This window comes from Triturus cristatus, chromosome 5_2 (assembly GCF_964204655.1).
Source record: "Triturus cristatus chromosome 5_2, aTriCri1.1, whole genome shotgun sequence".
Taxonomy (NCBI): domain Eukaryota; kingdom Metazoa; phylum Chordata; class Amphibia; order Caudata; family Salamandridae; genus Triturus; species Triturus cristatus.
The window spans coordinates 353022367-353040420 of record NC_140588.1 but is presented as its reverse complement, the minus strand read 5'-3'; the positions used below and the strand labels follow the sequence as shown (position 1 = coordinate 353040420).

The 18054-nt window shown below is 45.2% G+C and overlaps 1 protein-coding gene across 1 annotated transcript in view; it reads left to right on the top strand.

Annotated features, from left to right (window-relative positions):
- Positions 1-18054, top strand: part of SLC22A23 (solute carrier family 22 member 23) — a 579898-nt gene that overhangs the window by 379055 nt on the left and 182789 nt on the right. Inside the window, exon 4 of the mRNA XM_085607175.1 lies at positions 17273-17441. Within this exon, the coding sequence (XP_085463301.1) occupies positions 17273-17441 (169 nt within the window). The remainder of the gene's footprint in view (positions 1-17272; positions 17442-18054) is intronic.

Genomic DNA, 18054 nt, shown 5'->3' with positions numbered 1-18054 from the left:
TGCACCCAACTAACACATGTTCGTTCTGGTTTCTGCACTCACACACTTCTATGGGTCAGCACTGGCTAATGCTGAGGCTACTGCTAGCACTCTTTTCTCATGGTCCATTGTTCATTCACATTTCATGCGAATCATCAAGCAGGGCCTACAACATAGTACATCTCCTTGTAGTGCATGCAATTGGCCATGTGGCAGACCCCATAGACCCACAAAGTGTGTGTTTGACTGCATTCATGATGCCCTGCCATTGGATTGCCTGTCAATCTAAGGGTGTTAAAATGAGCATTGCTGCCTTCTCTAGCAGCACATATTTTCGGAAAGAGATACTGGGCTTGACGTCACTCCTGAGATCTACTTTGAGGGTGCTGGTGAACTACCAGTAGCTCCTGAGCTACTCGTTGGAGCCCCTGATGTAGACAGAAGGAATCCTCCGCACACTGCGAGCACAGATTCTGTTTTTGTTTTGGCTTGCTCCACATGACTGAGGGTTACACTAAAGTCTAAATATTGTGATGACATTCAATATTTAATTTGTGCTAATGTTGTGGGTGGTGAGCACTAGCATGGATTTATGGGGACTGGACCTTATTGTTCATAATTAGGGCTCTTGGTTTTATGGCATTTATTCTTTGGGCATTTCCTTCTGTATTTATCCAGATTTCCTTTTTGGCCATTTTATCTGTATTTATCCATATTTATTTTGTTTTTGTTTTTTTTGTTTTTTTTTGTTTTTTTTTTAAACCGTTTATTACAATCTCAAATAGTTACAAGTATGGGCCTACAACCGTCTGGCCGGCCGCTAGAGTAGCAGTAGCACATGACATACATACAGAAAAATCTCTTGGCGGTGCAAAAAGGGTAAATCAGGAGATATCAGTAGTGCAGGCCACATAACTCCAAACCAACAATACGGTTTCCTTTTGTCAAAACACAACAACACAAAAACAACCACACCCGCAAGGCAACCCGCAATCCCAAGTGACAGCACGCGCTCCTTAAGTGGGGAACCCCAACCAATCGCCAAACTATGAAGAGGGGAATGAGAACAGATCAGGGACTGGGGAACCACGTGCCCATGGCTGGGGGAGGGGGTCGGCTAGGGGGACGGAGCTGGTGAAGCAGCCGGCAGCAGCGGCGGCTCGCAAATACCCCCGCGATAGGCGTTCCAGGGGCCCCAGATTTTCACCCACGCCCCAGGCTTACCCCTCGCAACATACACCACCTTTTCACGAAACATACACCAATCCATGTGTTCTTTCCAGGCCGACACCGCCGGAGGCCTCTGGGATCCCCACAATTGAGCAATGTCACGCTTAGCGATCATGTATCCCAGAGTCACCCACCGCGTCTGCGGAACCGAGTAGTCAGTTGGCTCCCACACATTCAGCAAGCATCTCCTCGCTTCAGGCAACAGCACGACACGCGTAACCACTCGCAGGACCTCATGCACACCACGCCAGAATCGCTCCACCTTTGGGCATTCCCACAGAATATGCAAGAAAGTTGCCAAAGCACCACAGCCACGCTTACACAGTCCATCCTCAGCTAGGCCCATACGTAGAAGCCTTGGCCCCGTCACATAGACCCGGTGGAGGATCTTAAGCTGGACGAAGCGAAGGCGAGCCGGGATGGCCACCTCCTTCGGAGAAGCCACCGCGGACATCCAGTCCTCGTCGTCCAACTCCAGCCCATCGGCAACCCAGGCCTCGCGGAGGCCAGTCAGCAGGCCCGATCGGTCGTTAATCAGTTTTTTGTATATAAGGGAGATCGTGCTGTCTGGGACATGGCCATCCAGCACTCTGTCCTCCAGGGGGGAAGACTCCGGAATGGACGCGACATCCGGGAAGACGGAGCCCAGCGCGTGGCGGACTTGTAAGTACCGGAAGTACTCACTGCCTTGCAACTGAAACTCCGTCTGCAGCATCTCGAAAGTTTTGAATCCCCCCCTCGTCCAGAGATCTCCCACTGTGCTGATGCCGATCGTGTCCCATTTCTCGAAGCCCTTCGAGGTCCACAAGGAGCCCAACCTCGCCGATGCATATAGCGGTGACGCCCGGGTCAAACGGTCCTTCCACCCCATAGCTGCGTTAGCCGCGTGCCATACACGCACCATGACATGCGTCGGTCCCGTCAGGCGAGGGTCCGGCGCGCCTGAGTAAAGCGCCCGATTGTAGTCGCCACCGGGCAGGAGCATCTTGTCCATTTCAAATGCCGGGTTCAGGGCGGGCCCGTAAAGGCCATGATTAATCGCAGCTAGCTGGGAGGCCCAGTAATACCGTTTAATATCCGGGAGGGCAACCCCCCCATCGTACCACGGGAGTGTCAATTTAGCCAAGGCGATACGTGGCCTCCCGTCCCAGAACAGGCGACGCTGCAAACTCTCCACCTCTCGGAAGTAGCGCGCCGGAACCAAATCCATAGTGTTCTGGAGAGCGTACAGAAAGCGCGGCAACGACATCATTTTAAACAAGGCCGCTCGGCCAAGCGGCGAAAGCGGCAGACGCCGCCAACGCACCACGTCCTCTTTCAAGCGCTGGAGGGGGGGCAGCAAATTCCGCTCGTAGCGGGCCTCCGGGTCCAGGGTAATATATATACCCAGGTACCGAAACCCCTGGGAGGCGATCTGGATCGGACAGTCCCGTGGTAGGACCGGAGCCTCCCCGGCAAGCACATATACACAGGATTTCGCCCAGTTGATGACGAGGCCTGAGTTGGGACCGAATGAGCGCAAAACATCAACTAGGACAATCAGTGATTTACGCGGGGAGGCGAGATATAGAAGGATATCATCAGCGTAGAGGGACACACGGTCCTCATGCTCGGGGGTCCAACGGAGACCACGGATGGAAGGGTGCCACCGCAGCCACTCCGCCAGGGGCTCCAGGGCCAGTGCAAACAGGAGAGGCGACAGGGGGCAGCCCTGTCGCGTACCCCGTCCCAGTGCGAATGGGGCCGAAACTCGTCCATTCACCACCACCTGCGCCAATGGGCCGGAATACAACAATTTGACCCAGCTGATGAAGCCCGGTCCGAAGCCAAACTTCGCCAGCATCGCCCAAATGTATGGCCACTCAAGCGTATCAAACGCCATGGTGGCATCCAAGGACGCCAAGATGGCCGGTTCCCGCACGAACGGGACACGCGCGAGCACCCCGTGCAAGCGTCGCAGATTAAGGGCCGTGTTACGATGGGGTATGAAGCCGGACTGGTCTTGGTGGACCAAGTCGCCCACCACGCCGACCAGCCGGTTGGCCAGCACCTTGGCGAGGATTTTGGGCTCCGCATTCAAGAGCGAGATAGGCCTATAGGATGTGACCCGCTCACGGGGCCTCCCCTCCTTGTGGATCACCACGATCGTGGCCAGACGCTGGTCCGGCGGAAGGGAACCCCGCGAGCAGGCCGCCAGGAACATCGCGCGCAGGTGGGGCGCCAGCACATCCGGTCGCAGCTTGTACAGCTCGATAGGAATGCCATTGGGGCCCATGGCCTTGCCAGATGCGACCGAGCGGATAGCAAGGGCAATTTCGTCCGAGGTGGGAGGAGCGTCCAGCGAATCCCTGTCCTCCACCGAAAGGGAGGGCAGCGCGATGTCCCGAAGCAGGGCATGGGAATCCTCCTCCGAGCAGGGAGAAACCGGGGAATATACCTCGCGGAAATAATCCGCGAAGCAGGAGACAATGGCGTCCGGCTCGGTGACACATACACCATCCATCCTCTCGATCAACGGAACCACACGACTCGCTCTCTCCTTTTTATCCAACCACGCTATCAATTTACCAGCCTTATCACCCACATCATACAGTCGCCCCTGCTGCTCTCTACTGAGGCCCCTGGCCGCCTCCGTGACGAGGGCCCTATAGGCCGCCTGCTTGAGGTGTAAAACATGCAATGTGGCATCCGTCACCCCGCTCCCCAGGGCACCCTCTAGTTCAGTAATTTCGGCCTCCACCCGGGTTACCTCCTCCCGTTCGCTACTCCGGGCATGGGAGATAAAGGAGAGGGCCTCCCCCCTAAGAACTACCTTAAAAGCCTCCCAAAGGGAGATGGCAGAAGGGACAGACCCCACATTCTCCTCAAAGTACCGCTGCAAGGATTTGATCAATTCGGCTCGAATAGTGGGGTCGCGCAGGTACCAGGCATTAATTGGGGCCACCCTGCCCTCCCCCCTCGGGAAGACATCCAGATGCAGCAGTAGTGGGGAGTGATCTGAAATACCCCGCGCCAAATGGCGCACCTCTCCCACCCTCCCAGCATAGGCCGCAGGAACAAGGATACAATCAAGCCGCGAGAGGCTACCATGGGCACCCGAGTGGAAGGTGTATTGCAGCTGAGCGGGATGCTTTAGTCGCCAGCAATCTACCAATCCTAGTGTATCTAAGAGGCCGGACAGCCACGCCTGTGCCCGGGGGAGGTCCCTGGGGGGATGACGATCCATAGACCCTGAAGCCACCGCATTAAAGTCCCCCCCAACTACCAGAAGCCCATCCGGGAGGTCAAGGAGGAGGCGCCCCAGGTCCGCAAACGTGGTAGATTGCAACCCCGGCGGAACGTACACTGATACAAAAACGACCACTCTGCCCTCCATTCTACCCACCAAGCCAGTGTAACGTCCCCTCTCATCATGGCGCACCTCATCAATCTCCAATGGGAGCGAGTTCTTAATCATGATGCCCACCCCCCGCGAGCCCGAGGTGAAGCCCGAATGGGCCACCAAGCGATAGCCTCTCCGATTCATGGCATGAAAGGAATTACCTATAAGGTGTGTCTCCTGCAGGAAGATCACATCTGGTGAAATTCGTTTCAAATACTGCAGGACCACACCACGCTTAATCCTATCCCCCAGTCCATTAACGTTCCATGATAACACAGTCAGGTCCCTACCCCCCATCATACATGAAAGCCATCAATCGTCCCCCAAAGAGCATCTCAAAAACGACAATACAGTAAAGGGTTCGCCTTGCGGTGCAAACAAACAACACTCCACCCCCACCCACCCATCCCAACAGAACTCCCCCCTCCCTGCACCCCTGCATGAGCCCAGACAGCCCCCCCCAAAGTGCAGTGTGCCTGTCGCCCCATAGATGAAAAACTAACTAGTCCCCCAGAGGAGGAGGGAAAGCCCCCAACGGACCCCGTACGACCTCCATAGGAGGGGAACATACACGATCAGTGAATGGTAACCAAAATGTTGTCCAGAGCAAGGCCTACTATTCACCCCTCAGTTCTGATCCGGTGCGCCCTCCCCGCCAACCGCACCCCCCCCACCCCCCCGGCCCCGATCCCCAGGCAGAGCATCCAACCAGTCCCCAGCCGCCTCGGGACGGTCAAAAAAATGCGTGCGACCATCCACCTCCACCCTCAGCTTAGCTGGAAAAAGCATTGAGTACTTAAGGTTCATGTCCCGTAGGCGACGTTTAACTCCGAGAAAACTCAGTCTCTGCTTTTGGACCGTCGGAGTAAAGTCAGGGTAGAAATTCACGTCCATATTATCAAGCTTGACCGGTCCCTGTAGCCTGGAAGTCTGCAAGATAGCGTCTCTGTCCCGAAAGTTAAAAATCCGGGCAATGAGAGGCCGCGGCGGAGCTCCGACCTTAGGTCTTCCTCCGGGGACCCTGTGAGCACGTTCCACCGCAAAAAGTTTACTCAGCCCCCGGGGCTGGAGATGGGTGAGGATCAGGTCTTCCACAAACAAATCTGCCGCCTCCTCCTCCCGTCCCTCCGGCACCCCGACAATACGAACGTTGTTCCTCCGGGCCCGACCCTCGGCGTCCTCCAATCGACGGTCCATCATGGCGCTCGCCTGGCCAAGCCGGTGCACCTCCTTTTGAAGGGCCGCCACGTCTGTAGTGAGACTTAAGGTGGTGTGGGCCAGGGAATCGACCCGGTCATTTGTTTTAGACAAGTCGGCTCTCACTAGGCCCACCTCCACCAGGGCCGAGTCTATCTTCTGCGCCAGAGTATCAAAGCGCTGGTCCACCGAGGCCTTCATTTCGGCAATGGCGCCCATGACGTCCCGGAGGGTCAGATCCGCGGGCTGAGCAGACGCCTCAGCCGGGCCCGCGGGGGATGTACGCTGTGCCTCTGGGGATCCCTTCTGGAGGGTGTAGCGGTCCATACTGTTTGACTGATGTGCCGGGCCGCGGCGGGTCGATTTCACCTTGGCCCGGTCGCCATCTTGCTTTGTGGACATGTCGCACTCCCAAAGTCGTGCCAATCTCCTCGAAAGGGCCGATAAACCAGTTCACGGGTTCCGGGGGGGGGTTGACCACTGCACCGCAGGACAACTCACAGCCGGCGGGTCAGCCGGGCACAGGGGCAAGGCCACACCACCGCACCCCGCTCCGCAACCCTACCTCGCTTGAGGGCAAGGAGGGCGCAAAAGCGAAAGTGAAAGCGCGGGGTACGCGAGTCGCCCAGCCCTGCCCGCCGTTGTTGTTCGCCTTGTCCCCGGATCGCCCCACAACTCCAATCCGGGGGGCCGGCGCAGAGAGGGCCGCAATCTTCGATCGGTGCTCCCACCAGTGTCCGGGGTCCGATTCGAAAACGGAAAACGGGTGCCGCCTCAGCTCGGGTACACAGACACAGTCCCCTCGTCAAAGACAGGATATAATCAGGATTAATTCAGGAGGTCGCGGAGGTCCTCGGGAGCTTCGCACCTACGCGGCCATCTTGGTTGCGCGCTAGGCTCCTCCCCCTATTTTATGTTTTGTGCATAAATGAAGTTGTAGAACTGTACATTTCCATATCTATTTAACTAATAGAGGTGCACTCATACTTTAATGTCTGTTGTGTTTTAGCTTTTTAAGCTGCCAAATATTACATACCAATACATCTAATGGTAAATACTAGCATTATTCCATGAATGTATGTTGACATATGCCTTTATTTAAAGAAATCCCATCCTGTTTTTTAATGCCCAGTGCTGTCCATCTGCTGGCCTATAATTGATGAAAGACTGCATGGTGAGTCACTTGAATTTTCTGTATTTATCCACTTTTAAAAATAAATACAGACAGAAAACACATTGTTTTCTGTCTTTATTCATCTGTAAAAATCCGTAAAAACAGAAAACAGGGAGCCTTATTCATAATCCCACTACTGTGACCCAGAGCAAAAGAGAAAAATAGAAAAGAGACAAAGGAAGAAATTAAAGATTGAACTGTGTCAAAGGGACAAAGTGTGGATTAAAAAAAAACCTTCAAGAGTGACGTAAAGAGACATGAAGTGTGAGGTGCTGGAAAAAAAAGGCATGATATGGTGGGATCAAAATTAGATAACCTTGTATTAAACAACACTCTCCTCTGAACAACTTTGGTTCCCTTCACTTATTTCTTTACAAACAATTACGTTCATTTCCAAATGGTGCTCTCCTAGGCCCACTTATTGTGTATTCTTGTACGTTAGGTTTAGAATTGACGAAATACAATCAATTCAATGTTTACCAAACTCAGTCGCGGCCCATGCAGGTAAGAGCGGTGGGGCAGTGTGTGTGGGGGGGGGGGTTTGGACAGACCATGAGGAAGGGAAATTATTTATTTATTTAATTTCCCCTGTTCGTCGTCGTCGAAATACCCCCCACACGGCCCCACCGCTCTTACCTGTACGGGCCGCAGCTGGCCAAACTCTCACTATGTGTCATGCTTGCCCGACATCTGAGGGTTGATTGAGATAGATTTGTTAGTTGTGTGTTCAATTTTTAGCAAACTAGCTTTCCTCTTTTGGTGTTATACCTCTTTATAGGCATGCCAGATATCCCAAATCTATATCTAAGCTAACATATCAGCAAAGAACAAGTTAGTAGATTGAAGTCAGCTCTGTTTAGATCACTCAGTATCTGTTCGAGCCTGAAGTGTGGCCTAGTTTATGTTGAAGAAGCAGTGCCTCCTCTTTCTTCAACATACTACAGGAAGTGGAACAGAAAGGGTAGCTGGCGCCATTTGCCAGAGGTCATAGTTGAAAGCTTCCAATGTTTCAGTGTCCAACTTGGATTTTTCGGATAAATATAATGATGCAGACACGTGCAGGTGTAAATAAATCTGCTTTATGGACAAAGCTTTTCGGCTAAAAGAAAAATGGGAACTTGAAACTTTTAGCTTTTTTAATCGAAAGTGGTAATTTTGTGTTCCTATGGCTAGAGATTTAGAGTCTTAATTCATTTAATTTACCATATTTAAACTGCAGGTACTGGGCCACAAGCATCTGAGCTTTTTAGTAAAAATACAACATTCCAAAGGCAAACACATACAATATAGAGAATATTAATAATACAATATCATAAACTACAAAAAAACTCAATTTTTAATAATCATTAGATTTCTGTGTGAAACGCTGCAGAAAAATGATAAATTATCAATAGAATCTGGCCAGTATTACAGAATCCTCCCAGTAATTCCTTATTTCTAAGTGGACCGACCCACTTGTAATCGCACCCCACCCTCCCTTTAGTAACTGGTACCCTCCCTCCTTAAAAAAAAAAGTGTTTGTTTTTGCATACAATTAACTCAATTGATCTACATTGCAGGAGGTATGTCATAACCGTAGTCCCCTTCAATCCTAAATATTAAGTTGAGGATGCAGAGTTTCTTGGAGGATTACCGAGCCACTCCTAATGAGTGATATGTATTGGACTTTTTTTTACCACATTCAAATGTTTTTGGGAATGTAGAAAACACAATGACAAAACCAAACAATCCAGCAAAGAAACCCAGAGGTTTCATAGAAAAGCAAGTGCCTCTGAAGGGTGTGCAATGGCGGGCAGAGTTAGTAATATGCCCAGCTCTGCCTGGTATACCATGGATTCGGCTTTTCCCACAGCCGTATCTTCCTCTCTGTCAGCCTCTGTAAGATTGCATTTTTACATTCAATGCATTGTTACAACTGCTGTAATTTCCAAATTTGACCATTTAAGCAAACATGAACTCACAGCCTGGTAACACAACTTGCACTGATTTAAGCATTATTTGCTAATTACAGAAAGTATATATCAAGGCAATCAAGTGTTCGATATTCTTTGTCACTTAAGTCTTTATTTACCCCCCCCCCCCCCCCACCCCCGAGTGCTTAATTTGAGCCGGTCGTTTCCGGTGCTCAGCACCGGCACTTAATCATCAACACCGGTGCTTGAGCACCAGTTGAGTACACATTCATTTTTGGTGGGCACTGGGAGATTAAGTGATTCTCCCATAATCACAGGATGTTGAGCCGACGCCGAGACTCAAACCTGATTCTCCAGCTCCGAAGTCGGCAGCTCTTGTCATTGCCACATCCACTCCCCACTTGTATGGGCTGGTCGAAGCTGCCTCCTGACGAGAGCCCCAACTTCTTTTTTTTATTTATTTTATTTTTTTACAAATTTACCACTGCCCCCCCCCCCCCCGATCTCCCTTCTTCTCAAACTTGTCCTAAGGTTGAAGTAAATGACATTGTAGAATAACAGAATCTACCCATGTGGCTATTCCTAACGTGATAGTGTTGACATGCGTCCTGCTTATTTCTCTATCCTAAAAAAAGGAAACATCTTAGAAAAGATGCTCAGAACTCAATTGTTTTATTGTCCTTTTGACTTTAATCATGACCCCCTAATATACCTCCTAAAACAATTATTGCCCAGAGATTTTCATTTTTGATTTGTGTTTTGGGATTATCAGAGAAGTAATTTAGCTTGGGTAGCCATTACTGATCCATGCCAAATTTTACTGGACGACATTTTTTAAAATGGCAGGTGTGTTGTAATATTTCAGGAACCATGAGACTTATATACTTCATTTTGGTGTCAAAACATAGGTTTTGGGGGTCAAATAGTCTTATAAAGATAGAAAATAACTCCTCGAAGCAATCCTTCCTCCATTTTCTAAAATGCCGGCTATAATAGAGGAAGAAGAGACATATATAGAAATGAAACACATAATAATGTTTTTTAATCCTTTTATGTATACACCAAACAAAGTTTTCATTTGAGTATGAACAAAAAATGCTGTTAATCACTCCTGTTTTAGACACATTTTCATAGTTCACTTTATTTGTTTTGGCAATTGCTTGTGGTGTATTTGCAGAATTATTCGATAGGGACATATTTTTGTAGCACAGGTTTTGCAAGTGCATGTACGTGTAAATTCTGTGGGTAGAGGCTTTAGAAATTTTGCAGGTTTTAGCACCCCATCAATATCTTCCCAAGCAAATTCACACGGATCTTTCTCTATTTATTCATGATGTAACACATTTACACATCTTCTGATCAAGTAGAATGCTCTTTTAATGTGGCCATGCACAGAATATGATGTCCGTGGAAGGTCACTTAGCGGAACTAATCTCTTGAACTCACTGTACCGAAGATCGTCAAATGCATGACAGTCAGAACTCGTTTTCCATACACGCACAAGGTATTTTTTTAAGTCTTTAAAGCCACATTTTTCTTCTGTCCCAGCAAATCCTTTCAGAAACTTCTTAGGTTCTGCAGTTAGAGCTCCCAGCTTTTTTCCAATTTTGCTCAGCGTCATCACCCGTAAGAATATGTGCCTTGAAAAAAACACTTGGCATCTCTGGGTCAAGTTCCTTGTACAGAATATGAAGCGGGATTGTGTCTTTTCTCATATGTTCCATAACATATCCATAACTCTTGACAATCCTTGAATTATGAACCTTGCAACGAATGTAAGTAGCACGATAATAACATCTGTGTTATCTGACAGTACAATGACTGGATTAGAACCATTTTGAACATACAACTCAATATGTAGCACAATATGAAGGTCCGCTTCCTCCAATTTGCTATTAAGTTCTTGAACAATATTTCTGTACCTTTTGACTTTATCTTTGCAGGCACCAACTCCTCATTGACAATCATTCCACTTGCAGTAATTGGAAATTCAGTGTTCACTGAACCATCAGCAATGTTTTAGCGACTTAACATCTCCAGGTTCATCTTGTTCGATGTTTATGAGCAGAATTTATCAAGTTACACAGGTATAGGTGTAAAATGTTTGATGCAGGCAAGGTCAGTTGGTTCCACTTGGAGACATTTATCGGATTCTCTTACATTCTTTGACAGATAGTTCACGATAACGGTCTAAGACAATGTGCAGTTCTTGCAAAGTGCACATTGACTTTGATCTCTAGAACAGTCTGAACGACCTCTCCAAAGTTTTCCATGGATGAAATCTTGACCATTCACAATTGTGATATATAGTCCACAGCAACAGCAGTTTTCAATGAGGACACCTTTTTGTATTTAAATTCGTCAGGTTAAAGTTTTTTTTAGTTCTTGTACAAGTTTGTCCTTTACTAGTTTGGTTGCAGCATATCCGTCAAATAATGCATTTGTTGAAAAAAGATAATCAGACAGAATGTCCTTGATAAATTCACCCCTTTCTTTTGCTACATCCATCTCTCTATGTGCTTGCGAAAGTTGTTTTTTTGTAACCTGTTTTGTAGTGGCTGGTTGGACAAAACTCTTACAATTGCAATTAAAGGGTGGAAGTTTAGGTTTAGTGCTTATTTCAAACAGCTTTTTTCTCTTTCAATACAAATCTCTAATGCTTTAGTTTTGCGTATAATTTCGATCTGTGTTCCAAGACATCTAGTAGACGTGTCTTTATATTGTTATTCACATATTGTTTTGTCACAGAGTTGTGTAGTCACACAGGCTCAGTCATTTCAAAGGGGTTTCCTTGCTGCTGCATGAAATGAAGGCTGTCAACCTGTTTAATAAAACATTTCCCTTTCTTTTCAACAAGTTCGTGGTGAGGAAGAGTTTCATGATTGTCTATTAATTTTTAATTTGTCATCTCTCTGAAAACATTGCAAATAGAAAGGGCTTACTGGTAAACTAGCTGCCACTGAGCAACATAATCACTTTTAAGTGTCTGACCAACAATTTCCTTGGAGCTTTTCTGTGATCTCTGGATCATCTGCTCCAGTTTCATATCTGGCGCCACAGAATTGAACCTTCCCTCTGTGTCTTTCACCACAAAATTTCTTTGGATGAATTTTCTGTAGAGGTATGGTTTTTCCACCTCTAGCTTCTTCACTCTTTCCAAATACCAAGACCCATATCTCGGGTAGTTTATGTGATCGGATTAGGGAAACCTAGTAATCAGTGACTCCACAGTCTTCATGTGTGGCTCCCAATCACCTTCCCGATCAGCATGTACCAAGTTTTTCACCAGAGCTATCATGTATAAAACATTTCCCCTGTACTTACAAAGTTTTGATTTTTCTTCACATTCTTTGACAAACTCTACAAACTTGTTTTTCAGGTTTTCTGATTTTTAACTGAGTGTATTGAACATTGCCTGGCTTTGCCTTATGTTTTTTTAATGAAGTGCACCCAGTTCCTTGTTCACTTCTGAGTTCAGATATGAAAAACCTAATTTGCCATTCTTGTTCCAGAAAGCATTCCAATACAATGTTTCTAAAGCCTCAGATATGATGAGCATACCTTGTAATGAACAAACGTAATGAGTTCTGCTCAATACCGACTGGACAGTTTTGGTTCCAAAGATTTCAGCCTCAATAAGTGCATAGTCTATGCCACATCCACTGAGATAGCTTCCTGCACATTGCAACGCAAATTTTGTCATGTGTAAAACACCCATCATCGGATAAAGGTCATCAAATTATACTGGATTGCTCATAACAATGTCAGCTACAATACGGAAAACGCCTTCATCGCAGAAAATTGGCAGGATAGGCTGGTCTTAAAGCTGAGCATGAACATTTTGGAATTTTTTTAGACCTGTGTATACTGTTGTATAGTTTGTGACTGGAGATGGTATTACTGGTAAAAACCCAACCTTCTTCACTTGAACGGTTTACTTGGTGATCAGAACATGAATTCCAGCCCACAGAGGAACTAGCTTTTCTTCATCCTTCAGTCCCCACTGAATAAGCGATCAGATAAATTCAGTTAAATCAGCTTTGTAGATCGTAGCATCAGGTAGAAGATCCATGTCCTCAGCCACTCTAAAATCTTCTTGTAGACTTTGACGTGTTAATGATTTGTAGTGCTTTTGCACAGGTTGGCAAGGCAGTTGGGTTATAGGTATGCAGATTTGTTTGTTTATGCCTACAGCTGACACCACTTGTTTTCCAGCAGCTACTTCATTGGTACAGTCTTGAAAAAGCACCATGGCAGTATCATGTGTGCTGGATGCTTCAGACAAAGAAGGGCTATCTTCAAAATCAAAATGATCAAGGGTAGCTGTTGTAAATCCTTTCCAGGTAAAGTAATTTGGAAGTGGAGTGCTGTCGGATTCACGAGATTTTACAGCATTAGCTGCTAACAAGTTTCTGCTCCGTATTGTCATAACTTGTTGATACATTAATCCTATTAATTGAAGTGATTAGCTGTCTAATTTTACACTTGTCAGAGATTGCGTGGGTAGTCATCATGTGTAGCAGAGTTTTCTTTCTGCCGCGATGTGAGTCATAAAACATAATTTGGAAAAGATAGTACATTTGCACAGCATAAGCCTGTCTGTTCATGGTATTGTCTTCTCCTTCTTCGCTTATATCCTCAAAGCCATCATCAATGTTGTTGAATTCTGTTCAGAACTCAAGAACTTTAGTTTGTAACAGTTTTGCTTTGCTGATATTAAACAATGATGTAAGAAAAGTTAAGACAACATCAGGCATTCTTGTTGACTCCTATGATTTGCGGTGCTCTTGTACATCACAAAATGTGTCATTAAGTCCAAAATCTAAATCTTGCAGGACATTTCCTAAAATGGTTCCTTCTTAATTTACTGCATCCTGTGATCTTATTTTGGCAGCAAGAACTTCAGGTCTCAAATTAGAGGAGAACGCCATAAGTGGCTCATTCTTTTTATTAGATGGATAAAAACGAATTGTGTCATTGTACATTCTCACCAGAAAATTCTTTATTTCATTATTATGGATCAATACAGTTTCATCAATGTTAACCATTATTTTTCTGATCTCACGGAGCATGAACCCCCTTAGCCAGCACTCAAGAGTGGCTTTAAAACTTAATTTGCTTTTTCAAAGAGTGCAAACTTAACTGAAGGCTGGTGGTTATGTTGCTGCTGGGAGCTCATTGTACATTCATATTTTCGAATGTATGAACTCATGCAGTTTGGGTGGGCATTCAAATCCGCTGCAAATACATTCACGTCACTGTTTAGATCAGCTACTTGGCTGAAAACGTCATCTTGGAAGAAACTAGCTGCAGATAAAAACGTGTTTACCCTTTGATACTCACATACTCTGTACTTTATTCTTTCGTCAATCCATTTGGCCCTTGTTCTGGCTAAACCACAAATAACACATTGAAGATCCTCTGCTTTCTGATCAGTTGTTGGAGGTGGGCAAGGTGTAGCCATTGATCTTCTAAGTGGATGGGCATTGAGTTTGGTTGCCGTCGCTTTCTCAGAAGACTAGAATTCTTGTTGTGATTCACTGGTTTCTGCTATTGTTAGACAATTTTTCCAGGCTTTTTTCTATTGTATACAACTTGTAGCACTTGTTACTACAATTATGAAAAATTTGATCATTTTCACCCATCAGTTTCAATCTTTTGTATACTTCATCTTGCCGTTATATCTGCAGCATCTCAAACTCTCTTCTATCCAGCAGCAGTTGATGTTAGCTTTTCTTTCATATTAGTTTGGCATATGACATATTTTTTTTTGTTAAAGGAGTCCTCAGGTTTTGTAGTTAGCAACACTGTCAGGAGGTAAAGATCCTCTGCAACCACCTGCTTCGCACATGGTTACGAATTTGAATCAACAGACAACCTGAAATAAAAACAATATTAAAATAAATTACAAATATGATGGCTAAAACGCATTGTTATGGAGCTGCCATATTGGAAAATGGCAGAAAGGTTTCTCTGAGGAGTTTTTTTCTGTCTCACTAAAAGACAATGTGACCTCAAAACCTATGTTTTGACACCAAAATGAAGTATATAGGTCTCATGGTTCCTGAAATATTACATCACTGCAACACATCCGCCATTTTTTAAAATGTCATCCAGAAAAATTCGGCACAGATTAGCAATGTCTACCCAAGCTAAATTATATCTCTAATACAAAAACACAAACCAAAAATGAAAATATCTTGACAACAATGTTTTTACAGGGGTGTATGAAAGGGCCAGGACTATTTGTAGGATAAGTTAATAATATAAAACTTACCGATGACAGCCACGATGCAAGGAATGTAGAGGCAATTCACTACTTGTTCCAGGACTACATAAATCATGAGGCAAGTCTTTTCATGAACATTTCTAAAAAACAAAGTAGCAGTTTGAGCCCTGGGTATTAGAGGGTTGTTTTTTATTTGATTTTTTAAGTACATTAAGTTGAGAAGATTAACTGATAGGGGATTCCACTATGAAGTTGCAGACCCTGAGAGAGCTTGAGCCAAAGGATGCAGTCGGAGTACTGCTGATACCACCAGTGTTTTTAAACTAGATGACCCCTTTCAAAGTAGGTTGCCATTGTGTAAGAGATTTTTTGTTGTTGATAATGCTGAATAGTTATTGATACGTCTACATAACAATAACTTCCCTTTGAAGGAGATTTGTTCTGGACTTTTATGAAGTATGTATGTGAGTGCCAAGAATGTATTTGCCCTTGCCCTCAGAGCCAGTTAGCTATCACTTTTAACCATATCCAGTGGGCTGCCGTCACTGAACATGTTTGACTGCGCTTTGTGTCCATTTACTATACTGTCGAGCCCACTGAATGATTTTCAGACCAATGAATGTATATTAACATAAACCAATTCAGAGACTATTGAAGACTCATTTATTCAGGAAAGGACACAATTACATACACAAAAAGGCAGCACGTGGCAAATATTATGTTAAAGTTAGTATGGTGCCCATTTTGCCACTTGTAAAGCCTCGCACCAATGTCAGAGGTATGGGTATTCAGACTGGACAACTCGGTACGGTACTTTGTGCTTCATAAATATACATATTTAGTCATAATAAAGCAATGTATAAAATCGATTCTGCACTATGCATACTGTAAATACAAGTTATTTAAATCATAGTTTAAAATGAATCCTAATCTTGCATCTGTCACGTCACATTTGCAAATCCTCTGTGGTCTAGAACACTATGCAACACAAATGTAGAAATAAAAGCATAAACATTTAAGCAACAGCATGGAATGAAGACAGGTAAATGATTGTGGGCTCGGTTTTATCCTATGTGCACAGGTAAACTCGGGAATAACCAGTTTAATTAAGAAAGTTCAGACTAGATCCACAAGGGCCAGATACATGCCAAAGTTTGAGCATAACCACTGATTATGTTAATCTTAAATTGAGATGTTTTGAAAGTAAATTAATGTTCTCTCGTTATCCTGAGCACGCGTATATATTCATCCCTGCTTGGCCAATATAATTAAAAACGCAAGTGGAGATGCTAGTCCGGTGGCCCAAAGTGGAGGAAGCCTTGGCTTAGGCCAGCATTGCTCAATATCATGTAGCTCTCCTGTGCCTGTAGAAGAATGTGTTCTTTTGAAGTTAGGGGCCATCTAGTTTGAGTTCATACTTAAAACATATGGCCTTCTGCACAACTGAGTTACAGGACTGTCAAGAGAAGGAAATATTCCAAGAAAGCTGCCTGCTTCCCTAGTAGCTATGTTTCCTCCACTTGAGTATCACTAAAGTTCTGAAGCACTGTGTCCACCATGTGATGTCAGTTCAGTCTGTGGATATCACATAACCTCCACCAGGCTGCACCTTGGCAGGCACCAAACGAGTGAGCCTTGGGGAAGCCACCAACACCACTTAGTCCCTCCAAAAAGCCTCAAAAAAGTTATTGAAATTGTGACCTATGAATATGGCCACATTAATATATGATTAATAAAGATTATGGAGCATAACATTTGCTGTATTGTACAAGTTGGAGTATCGTGTGTTATTCTGTATTGTATATACTATACTAATTTTGTTATAGCAACTATGTTTACATTACTTACTTCAATGTATGCTTTTATATTTTTTTGCTGAACTACTGTAGGACTTGTCCATGTGCGTGATCTAAAAAAAGTCTTAAATATAATTTGTATATAATTAAGAGTACTTCAGAAGAATCAAGTCTATTGCTTGGCCAGAGAAGTGTACATTTCACTGAATGACTGCAGCATGAATGTAAACAAAAAAGGCACCAGCCCAGCATTCTGGAACATTACAGTGAAGTAAATTGCACTGCTTGGTCTCAGTCTGCGCATTGCACCCTGATTGGTCATGTTCGTGTTCCCTGCTCTGAATATTAATGTCATTTTCTGTTTGGTTTCAGGGATTGAACTCTGCCCCCCCACAAACAGGTTCATGATCACCATCGGTGCAAGCTTTATCGCCATGGCGGGGCAGTTCCTTCTACCAGGCTTGGCGGCCCTCTGCAGGGACTGGCAAATACTACAAGCCGTCATCATCTGCCCCTTCCTCCTCATGCTCTCCTACTGGTAGTAAGTACTTGGCTTTTGAGTGGCTTTAAAAGTGACCTGTCTGTAAATTCAATGTTGAATCTCTGGGGAAAAGGCTAAAATATTTTGAATGATGTTTCGTTGTTCTTCAGACAAGATTGGGAGCCCGATTGCTTCCCATTTGGACTCCTCCATTTAGAATGCAGACAGGATTTGTGAGCCTAGAAATATCTTACCAGTCAATGTGAAATTGTGCAATAAAAATCTGTATTTCAGAAAATCTTCATAGATGAACTAATTAAAAATATATTGAGGTCACTCTTTCGATTATGACTGCCAGGGCCTTGCACCTGGAGGTTCCTTGTGGGATCAGCAGTATTATAAATAATTCTGGAAGGATAGCCCCTGAGGCCACTTTTTTCCTCACGGCCTACTACTCCAAAAGGCACTATTTATGTGCAGGATGTTTGACCATAACTCTTTAAGTGTCCCAGCGCCTGTACAAAGCTTTAAGAAATGTTGTAATCAATTGTTTGTGTCTACTACACACACTACACTGCAAGTCTTACCTAAAAAGCATTCTATAACTAAATGAGCCTGCACTAACTGTCCGTGATTCTTTCCTTATGAGATACAGACTTAAGCGCCCTGAAGG